Raw genomic sequence first — 11,252 nt, 5'->3', positions numbered from 1 at the left:
TTCTCAAAGTGGGGTTCAGGAACCTTAGGGAGTCCACAACTTAAAGGTCCACAAAATAATTTTCTTTAAAGAATGTGGTATGACTGAAAATTGTATACGTACATACAGGGACCATTGGCGCAACTACAAAAAGCATCATTCCCACATTATCAATAAAACAGTTAGAACATCAGTACTATATCAGCGTGTCATACTTACATAGACCTAGACATGGAACCAAAGTGTAAAAGGCCTTAACTTCCAGGCTCCACTGCAGAAAACACATCAGGGGGAACATGAATGTCTAATTTGCCAAAACCACATGTGCCTTAACAATGTGCATCTGTGTGTTTCTGTTGGAGCCACTGAATGGTACGTTTTTTTGTTTGTTTGTCTTTTACAGTTATGTGTGACATGAGCTTGCTTCTAATGTTTATGATTGAGGTGTTAAAATAAATTTTGTATGGGAATATGGCAACATAATTGAACTGATTTTTGTTTTGCGTTTTTTTGTTGTTGTTTTTTTTGTTTGTTTTTTTGTCAAAGCTCCCTTGACTTAATATGAAGGTCATGTGTTTGTATCAGTATAATTTCAACAACCAATATTGAATGATGGTATTATTTTAAGTTATGTTTAAGAACTGTGCAGTATTATGTGTTTGCTTCACAAAGCATTGCTTTAAAACTGTCCGGTATACATGATCCATCATGTATACATGATCCATCATGTAGGGATCATGTATACATGATGGATCGTACATATACAGTACATGTATGGATCGTGTATGATCCATATATATGATACATGTATGGATTTTGAAACCTACATGTCAAAAAGGAACTCTTAAAGACAATCATACACAAACTTATTTACTTTAAAACAATGCTTTATGTTCTTTGCTTGGGGGTGAAAATGGAGCGCTTTTATTCTGTTATGCATTGTAAGTAATTTGATATGACTGTACAATGATCATGTGATAAAATGGGAACGATGCATTGTAGTGGCAGGATCCAGATGAAGTGACTTTTCTTTTGTATTGCCAAATAAAAATATGCATCTTTTACATATCTGTGCAATAAAATCAGCAAATACATTCTTCTGAGTGAGATCAAAGAAGGCATTGTCTGTTTTATTTTTGTTTTGTTTGTGTCTTCTGTAACATAATTAGGCAGAATTATAGTATGTGCAACTTTCATTACCCAGCAGTATGACTGATTATTATTTCACATTGTGTTACTGCAAGTGCAGGCTCGATCTCAATCTTTTCTTGAGCTGCAGAACTTGGGAGTCGTCTCAGACATTTTGCTCCTTTGGCATAATTTATCCCTGCTTGATGTGGTGTATCACTCAAATCACAATGTAATGTTAAGAAACCCACCCTGCTGAATTAGAGTTTAAAAAGCCCACATTACAAAACTAAAATATAAGAACTGTTTTGCAAGTATAAGATCATCCATTTTTTTTCTTTCAGTTTTCAAATTTCATTATGTAATCATTTTTAGTTAGATGAAATTATGTCAGTAAACTGTGTCTGCCCCTTAACATGACTGTCACTTCCTTTAGTGATATTGAATCCACACCCCTGATGTAAACTGGATGGATTTTCATCTCCCCATCGTCTTCCCCTTATTTTTACCCCTCCTTCCTCTGAACTGATTTATTGTTTCCCATCATTTCAGTTACATACAGTCTTCTTCACGTTACTTTAATAAGTATATCACTTCTGTGACTACATACCAGTTCAAGTCTTATTGATGGACTTGAAATCCAACAGTTTTCCTTGCGCAGGCTCAGTCATACCTCCTCACATTTGCTCAGTATCATCAAGTGAAGGATTTATTCAGTAATTGCTTAAACCGTAAAGGTATGTTTATAAAATCATCACCTCTGGAACTTACAATCATTATTTGAGGCACTATTTCTTTTTTTCCACAGAAAACGTGCAACAAACATTTATAGCTGATAAACGACAAAAATACCTGCAATTTTTGCACACTTTCCCTAAATTCAATAAATCCAGCGCACATGACGCTGCGACACGCCAAACTTTTTGAAAACCCAATCACAGTTGTGTGCCAACATACCTCGGCTCTCATTGGCTGAATCATCTGTCAGTCATTTTTCAGGGCGTTGCCACATCTCAGCAGCTGTCAGATTGTATCCAAATGACAATAACACGGAATTGCACAGCGAGCTTTTCTGCACAACGATGTTCGTCTAAAATAGAGAGGTAGGAGGTGTCGCTGTGAAACAAAGTATTTTAAACAGCACACTCAGTCAGATGTAAAGTTACCGCGCCCTCGTATTCGTTTTTAGCATTTAATTATGCTAGCGCTAACCTGCGGTAGGCAGTAGAAACGGTGCTTGTTTGGAAAATAGCATATTTTGTATCAGCGTTGGTAGACTTTAAATATTTCCGGATATTGCATTTAAAAAAAAAAGGCACCGTGCTAACATCGCTTATAGTGACGCGGATGCGTAAATAGAGATGCTGGTAACCCTGAGACTCAACCAGTCGCTAACCTTTCATTTACATATTTGTCTAAAGCCCTTTTTAAATTCTATAGACGTGACGTTGCAATTTGCTCTTAGTCTTAGTTTACCCGCTGTTATATTTCTATGTTGCCTGTTTTTGAATCGCTCCAACCTCTGATAGTTTCCTCTCGGCGTCCTCCCTTAGTGTGCTGATATTCCTCACCTGACCTCTCTGATCACCCTGTCCCACATCACAATGGAGACAACCAACAGCTATGTGTTAATCCATGGGAAGAACATCTCCCATAGCACTCTGACAGGGCCTGCTGCAGGACCTCACATGTCCATAGACAAGCTCTTCCCAGCTCTCCTGGAGTGCTTTGGCATCATACTGTGTGGCTATATAGCAGGCAGGTAGGTGATTGAGAATTAGACCATGTTTTTGCCCAGTTTTCCCAAAATATTGGCTGGGAAATGTAGTAAGTGCCTAGTGTAAATGTGTATTTATCCCCCCCCACCCAGGGGTGACATCATCACAGAGAGCCAGGCTAAAGGTTTGGGGAACTTCGTATCCAAGTTTGCTCTTCCAGCGCTGCTTTTTAAAAACATGGTGCTGTTGGACTTCAGAAATGTCATATGGGCATTTCTGTGGAGTGTCTTGGTTGCTAAGGTTTGTGTCTAACCACTTGTAAGTTTGCATTATGCTGAAGATTTATAGAAAACAAAAACCTGATCATCACGCTTCTGTCCTGTGTAGGTGACAGTCTTTGTGCTGGTATGTGTGCTGACACTGATGGTGGCCAGTCCAGACAACAGATACAGCAAGGCTGGTCTGTATGCCATCTTTGCTACTCAGAGTAATGACTTCGCCCTTGGATATCCTATAGGTAAGTGCAACAAAACATTACTGTTTGCTCTTCATTCAGGGTTAGCAGTGGAGAAAGTCCTCTCATGTCAGGGAATAACACAGAGTATAAACAGGTTCGATATGAGCTACAAAGTGCTATCAAGGCTGCCAAGGAAGCATATTCCCAATAACTTAAGTGCTGCTGCTGAGATATGTGGCAGGGAATCAAAGTTTTAACTACCCATAAACAACGGAATACACACTGGTCAGGGATCCAGGACAACACCCTACTGGAAAACCATAATGACCTTTCAACGTTGATATCAAACTTCAGGTAGCACACATATAGGGTCTCAGGGCATCTCCATCCTAGACTTCCTTGCTCACAGATCACCGTTGGTGACGGTACAAAACAGCTCTGCCAAGCTTTCAGTCAACACAGGAGCCTCCCAAGGATGCCACTTCAGCACCTATGATTGTAAACCTTTGACTGTGCCTCTACTCAGAAAAGATCACCATAAAGTATGTAGATATGGTTATGGCACAGCCATCCTCAGCTGCATTATAGAAGAGGAGTCATGGTACAGGGGACTGGCAAACGATATAACTTGCTATAGACAGGAGAATAATTCCTCTTCTTAACATACGGAAAGCCAAAAAGCTGTCAAAATGGATCTTGATCTTTAAGAAGATAATTTTGTGAGAAAGACTGATAAATCCACCAGCAGCTGTACTGCTTTGTGCCAATGGCAATAAACTCTATCTTAATCTTATCTAATTAAGACATAGAGAGTGTGTATATATTTCATTGCCTCTCTGTCTTCACTTTTCTAGTTGATGCTTTGTATCGAAGTACATATCCAGAATACCTCCAGTACATATACCTGGTTGCTCCTGTATCCCTCATGCTCCTCAATCCCATCGGCTTTGCTCTTTGTGAGGTGCAGAGGTGGAGACAGGCCAGCCATCCACAGCACAGTAGTCTTGGCATCCTGGGAGTTGTTGTCTTACAGGTACTAAGCATGCAGGTGTTTTGACAAGTGCATTAATACACCTGTATATCCTAAGGTTTACTTTATTTGCAAACTTTAAGGACCCAATTTGTACATTTGTAGCTGTTTCCCACTTTGACCTTTTGCACCAATTTTAGGTCTTCGAGTTTTAATTTTTATTATTTTTTTCACTCTAGGTGTTGAAGAACCCAATAGTGTTCATGGTGATAGTGGGAATCATCTCTCACTTTGCGCTGGGCCAGCAGATCCCTGCTGTGTTGTCAGAGTTTATAGATGGTCTCGCAAACTCTTTTGGAGGGGCAGCGTTGTTTTACCTTGGCCTCACTATGGTGAGTTGCACTCTTGTGTTTGTCTATCTTTTTTTCTTCTCCTAAGGATAACCTGTTTTACTTACCATGAAGGATATCATCAGCTGCCGTCTTATTTGGCAGGTTGGTCAGCTTAGAAAATTAACCAGAGACACTGGAGTTGCCTTGATATTGCTCATCACAGCCAAACTGTAAGTGAAGCCTGAATGGAATAGTGTGAGCGTAATTGGTTTAAGGTGGCCTGAGCTAGTGGGTTTTTGTATTTGACCATATTTTGCATGGTACATATTTTTGTGTTAGTTGCCATTATTTTGTATATAATATGTAATGCAAGATACACTCTGTCTTCAAAAATACGGAAATGCATCTTTCTAAAATGGCAACAAGCCTTTAAGCTTCACCAAGAACTCTTAAAGAAAATGAACAAAATATGAAGTACAGAAGTGTTTTTAATAGTCAGTTTGGTTTTTGGTTGATTACACAGCTCCATGAGTATATTTTTGTCTGTCTCTCTCAATGTCATCCTTTCAGCTTGATAATGCCGCTGGTCTGTAAAGACATGGTGGATATTCTGGACACTGGAGTGAACAGCACGAGTGCCAATCACACAAGTTTGTCCAACTTTGCTTTCTTATATGGAGTTTTCCCAACAGCCCCCAGTGTGGCCATCTATGCTGGACACTATAACATGGAGTTAGAAGTGGTATGTTCTCTTAATGTAACAATCATACTTTAAAAAGCTGTATGAAAGGAATATTACTTTTTGTTGTTGTTGTTGAAACACAAAGAGAAGAGGACTCCCTTGTGACTAAAATGTTCCATCTTTCATGCTACTGGTAATGATGGCATGGAAACCCACATGGTCGACACTTAGCCAGGTATTTTAAACTTGGTTTTTACATTCTCTCACCCCCAAATCCTGTTTGTTTGGGTTTTTTTAGGTAACGTCAGGGATGGTAATCAGTACATTCTTGTCGGCACCAATCATGTATGTGTCCGCCTGGCTATTAACAATCCCTTTAATGGACCCAACCCCCTTGGTTACAGAGCTTGAAAATGTAAGCTTCAACATCAGCATTGTCAGCCTTATAGCTCTGGTAAGTGCCTTTGAATTCACCCCAGTGCTCTGGTTGTATCAGTGGGACAGGGAAGAATTTTAAAATGATAAAGAAGAAGCACAGAAATGCTTTAACAACACCTAGAGCTTAAGCACAGGAAGTTGTGGATGATAGCTGGTGTCATGATTGATTTTCCAAATATAGACATATCAAATGATCGAGTATGATTATCTTCATTCAGGTGTGGACCATAGCGGTGATGCTGCTCAGCAGGAAATTTAACAAACTCCCTCACCTATTTGCGCTAAATCTATTCCTGGCCCAGGTCAGTCTTATTTCGAAAACATTTTTTAAAATGAGATTTCAGTGTTTAATTCAATTGATTCATTCATGAAATGTTAATTGAGAACCTTGTATAGGTACATGTTGTACCTTAAACTCTGTACTTTTCTCTATAGTTCCTAGTGTGTGTCAGTATGATCCTGTGGAATTTCTTGGTGAAACAAGAGGACAACCTGCTCGGCAAAATTCTCACCTTCACTTTGCTCTATGGGTCTCTTTACAGTACATACATTTGGACAGGTAAGTGAATACCTGTAAGTGGTTACACCTGTTTTATGAATGAAATACCCCAAAAGTCAAATGATTTGTGTTTAGCTGGTAGATGTTGGTGATTGTATTTGAATGTTTTGTTCTCTTTTTCAGGTTTAATCCCTCTCTGTCTGGCTCTGACTAACAGAGATGATCTGCTGAGACTCCGACCAGGAGTATTCATGATTTTGGGTTGGGGGTAGGCCACCACAGAGAAATGAATAAGGATATTTTAATTGACAATAGAATAAGAGAATGAAACATTTTAAAACTTTTACTGATTGAAATGTGACTTTCTTTTTCTTTGTGGAGACAATAAAAGAAGATCATATCAGAGAATATGATCTAAAGTCTAAGTAATAACAAAATTATTCAACCTTTCTCCACGCACAGGGTTCCTTTCCTAATGGTTGGTGGTCTTCTCATATCAGGAGAGAGGAGTGATACGATAGACTCTGCCTTCTTCTATGGCAGAGCCCAGGTTGGAACAATACCTGCTGTAACTCTACATTACACTTTCTAAAGAGTCGTTCTGAACTCTTTGTTTATTTTTGTCCAGTCTTTTTCCTTTTTTTTTTCAGCTCAAGACTTTTTATTTTAAGTTCAGGTTTAATGCTGTATGTGGAGAAAACGCACTGAAATTCTTTTACCAAATTAAAGTAATATTTATAAAAAGCACACTTCAGGAATTCTAGAACAAGGTTTGTTTGGGAAGTTTAATTCATAATCTCATCAATTCTCCTCCAGATAATCAGCACTGCAGTAATTCTTGCGGTCAGCCTGGTTCTCGGTGCAATATCTTTGATGGGTCTCAGCCAGGGAGACTGGGAGCAGAGCGGCTACCAAGCCCTGAGCAGAGCTACTGTAACTGGTATCAATGATGAGGTGAGGGTCCCTGGTGGCCTGGAGGATTCACACCAACAGCAAGAGCAGACACAGATGTCAAATTCACCTGCCTGTGGTATCAACTCGGGTAACTCCATTCTTTCACTTTGTCTTTAGTTTATTCTAACTTAAACATAATCTGAGTCTGAATCTCTGTTATCTGTTGTCATTGAGTTTGTAACCAGATGATGTGCAGTAAATATGTTCATTCATTCTGTTCTGTTGCTGTGCAGACCTCCACGGTTTCTCTCCTCTCCAGCCCATACCTGATATGATAGCCAGTACACAGAGGGACCACACGAACAGCACAGGTAATAAACATACATTTCACCTCACCATTCACCGTTCAGAGTAAATTGTGACGTTTCATTAGTTTTATTATGAATTCTGTTATTTTAATTCTAACAATAAGTAAATGACACAAATTTAAATGTTTGTCTTCTGTGGTTGATTATTATGCATTTTTATAACTAAACCAAGTGTATAGCCAACAGTAGTCTGTATAATCCAATAAAGATGGTTTACAACCATAAAGTTGGCTTTGTCATCTTTACTTGGAATTCTCTTCCTCTCTAGGCCACATTGGGGCGCTGTGTGATGGGCATCAGCAAAGTACTTCCTCCTCTGAGCAGCCGCTGAATCTTCCACCACCCGGGCTTCAAACCACAGACGATAAACAGACTGTGAGACATGTTCTGCTCTGTCTGCTGCTCATAGTCAGCCTGCTAGCAGTAAGGATGAAACACTCTTTATGATTATGTGTGAGAAAATGTGTGAATGGACTGATGCTGTTGTCATCCACATTTAAATCACCATTTATATGGACATTACAAGTGTATGAAAATTGCCTTCAAACAGTGTTATCAGTTAGATGAATGAGACCTTTAAATATAATAAATCCTTTGTAGTGTTGTCTTTATCTACTTATCTATCTTGTTTATGATATAAACATCTGGATTAATATAAAAGCTGTTAATAATTAGTAACCTTATGCTACGTTGGATTACCTGTTTGTAAAAATGGAAAGTTGTAATGCATGCCATAACAATGTCCTGGTGCCTGATTGGTGAATGTTTCTGCCTAAATGAAGAACCTGTCCAGCTGTCTGTGGTGGTTGTTCAACAAAGATCCAGGAAGGCTCTACCTTGAACTACAGTTCTTCTGTGCTGTGGCTAACTATGGACAGGTATCTCATACATCAGCTTATTGTATATATGAAGTGTTGCGAGTAAAAAAAAATACTATGTTCAGTTGTATCTACTACATTTTGTTTTCTTTTTTCCCCCAGGGCTTTTTGTCCTTTGGGATTTTTGGTCTGGACAGACACCTAATCATCTTGCCTTTTAAGAAGAGGTGATCTGAGACTTCATTGTGGTTTCTAAATTAATTTGTGATCAAATAAATAAAACAATACTAGAACAAGTTTTTTTTGTCTGCATTTTCTTTAGATTGCTTAGCCTGTGGCAGGGCAGGGACATTGATGATTTGAGTCCCTCGGGTGTACCAGAGGAGGTCAGGCTCACCTGTACTCAGTTTGTCCGCTACCACAAAGACCAGTGTGTACAAGACATAGTACACACACGCAGGTATGAGTACTTGTTTGCATGTATTTGTGTGGGGTTTTCTTTAAGGACATTTGTGTGTGTTACATAGTACAGTTTGTGTATATGATTTGTTTTTAAATCACCCCTCACATCATCTTATAGAATTTATTCCCTCTAAGCAAAATATTTTTGAAGTAAACACGGAAAAAAAATTATTAGAGATCTCCGTTTTTGAGTTTGAATTCTCTCTCTCTCTTTTTTTTTTTAAATCGTGTTCTTGTTCAATTCTGAGCATGTCCAAATAATTACTTCTGATTTTCCAGTTTGTCTCTGAATCCTCTTTGCATGTTGCATCAGTTTATGGGTTTCCCTCTACATAAGAATGTTATTTTTCTTAAAATCAAGTCTAACCATTTTAATTTTATACTCTGCCGTGCCTGTTTTAAAATACTGAAGATCAAATTTAGTCACCCTACTACAAAACTAAAACTTTTTTTTTTTTTACAAGTCCTGGGTGCTATCGTTCTAACACAAAATAATTTATATTATCTCTATACCTTCTTTATGCCTTATAATCCTTCCTTTGCTTTCTCTTTTATTCCTTTCATGTACCCTTCCTTTCTTTTGCCTGCCCATTCCCTCTTCTTTTCTTCACCATCACCATCATCATCATAGTGGCTCAGGGGAGAGTGTGAACACTTCGACAGGTGAATCCTTCCTCTGATACTAACAGGTTTGGAGGAGGACTGGAGGATGAAAATGAAGTTCTGAGACATTCCTCAGCCCATGAACCCCTTTACCTAAACACAAATTCTAGTGATCAGGGTCAGCTAAACGATCACTCACAGATTCTTAACCGAAACCACAATCCAGATAAATCCAGCAGCCAGTGTTTGCTTCCGAGTCAACCCCACCTAGAGCCCGAGAATGAATTGCAAGCGCATATTTCCAACCCTGATGCACCAGGAACCTCCCTTGACCACGAACCCACCAATTCTCAGCATGGTAATGCTTCAAGCCCTCCCCAGTTTCATCAGTATCCCCAGTCCCATCTTGAAAATGTGTTCCGAGGCAGTGACTTAGTAGATTGGCTGGTGGAACGAGGCCTCAGCGCTGGACGAGCCGAGGCACAGCTGTATGGTGCCCGTCTTCAGCGGGGAGGAGTGTTGACAGGTCAGCACAGCTTCAAGGATGAACCCAACTTTCTTTATCACTTCACGCAGCCAAGACGGGAGGAAGAGTAGGAGGGATCAAGATGATGAAAGTGATGAACAAAGCTTTCGGCATACCAAGCGACGGCCACCATAGCTGAGTGCCAAAGCAGAAGTGCCTTATGGTGCAGCTGCTTCAAAGGCCACTTAAGGTTGAATCTGGATCATATGAGACACTCATTTGCCCACCAGAATTGGGTTATTTGTCCTTGTATATTCAGGGTGGTTCCCAGTTGAATATCAACTTATTAGCTAATCGGGAGAGAGGTTGCGCTTGCAGTTGCTTTAGAACAGGGGTGGGGAACTCCAGACCTCAAGGGCCTGGAGGTTTCAGATGTGTCCTTGATCCAACACAGCTGACTCAAATGGCTAAATTACCTCTTCAACATGTCTTGAAGTTCTCCAGAGGCCTGATAAGGAACTAATAATTTGATTCAGGTATGTTGACCCAGGGTGAGATCTAAAAGCTGCAGGACATCGTCCCCTGAGGTCTGGATTCCCCACCCCTGTATTAGAAGGAACTTAAACAAGGAAATTGATGGTTGGGGTTAAAAAGTTAAAAAGGCGAAACGATCACTTCCGACTGTTACTTGCCTCCTTTTGGTTGTGGAAAGAGCCCTTTGGAATTTTATTATGGCTATTATATTATTCTATTTTATTTTCATCGATTATTTTGCTCTCAGTTTTCTCACTGGAATCACTCTGAGATGTAAACAGTACAGAATCAGTCCCAATTGTAGCAGGTAAAAGTTTTATTTCCTTGATTGCTTTCTGGATATATTTTTCAAAGAAATTAACTTAAATGACCATGCTTAAATAAATAATATTTAAGATAAGCATGCACGTGGTGAGAAGACCAGAAAAGCCGTCAGTAAACTACTCAGTGACAGCCTGTGACATTTCTATCAAAGAACAATGTCATATTTTCTTTCAGGGGATATCAAAGCGTCCAGAATCTGCCTGTTAGTTCAGTTATCATTTTGCACGCTGTGTCTTTTTTAAAAGCTCCAGTCTATGCTGACTGCTTGCATGACTCAGCAGTATGGACTTCTCCTCAGCAATGAGCTGTTTGCACTAACTGAATAAATACATTCTTCCCTTTTTGTTTTTTTTTTTTTTTTTTTAAATTATGCAACTCACTGGATAGCTGTCTCTTGGTGATGCTGCAGAGGAAGTTTGTTTTCTTTGCAACTGTAATTGTGTTGCAGCTGTTTAGTTTTAAATATTTGTTCAGGACTGATTTTGAATTCACTCATCCATGGTGGAGCACCACCTCATACGGGCTTAATTTGAGAATTCAGCCAAAATTCCTCTCATGTTCTTTGCCTTTGAGCCCAACC

At 39.4% G+C, this 11,252-nt stretch overlaps 1 protein-coding gene across 1 annotated transcript; it reads left to right on the top strand.

The window, feature by feature from the left end:
• Positions 1–2,135: 2,135 nt before the first annotated feature.
• Positions 2,136–11,042, top strand: gpr155b (G protein-coupled receptor 155b). Its single transcript, XM_085369642.1, has 20 exons — positions 2,136–2,210; positions 2,661–2,869; positions 2,978–3,125; positions 3,213–3,342; positions 4,137–4,315; positions 4,492–4,644; positions 4,747–4,814; positions 5,155–5,326; positions 5,565–5,720; positions 5,923–6,006; positions 6,140–6,263; positions 6,387–6,471; positions 6,666–6,753; positions 7,020–7,245; positions 7,391–7,468; positions 7,734–7,888; positions 8,248–8,343; positions 8,446–8,510; positions 8,606–8,743; positions 9,435–11,042. Exons 2-20 carry the CDS (start codon positions 2,712–2,714, stop codon positions 9,943–9,945), a joined length of 2,814 nt encoding a protein of 937 aa, XP_085225768.1. The 5' UTR covers positions 2,136–2,210; positions 2,661–2,711; the 3' UTR covers positions 9,946–11,042.
• The last annotated feature ends 210 nt before the right edge of the window (positions 11,043–11,252 follow it).

Source organism: Diplotaxodon limnothrissa, linkage group LG13 (assembly GCF_057381915.1).
Source record: "Diplotaxodon limnothrissa isolate DT_005_m linkage group LG13, D_limnothrissa_male_GT1.1, whole genome shotgun sequence".
NCBI classification, from domain to species: Eukaryota; Metazoa; Chordata; class Actinopteri; order Cichliformes; family Cichlidae; genus Diplotaxodon; species Diplotaxodon limnothrissa.
This window is presented reverse-complemented; position numbering and strand designations above follow the sequence as displayed.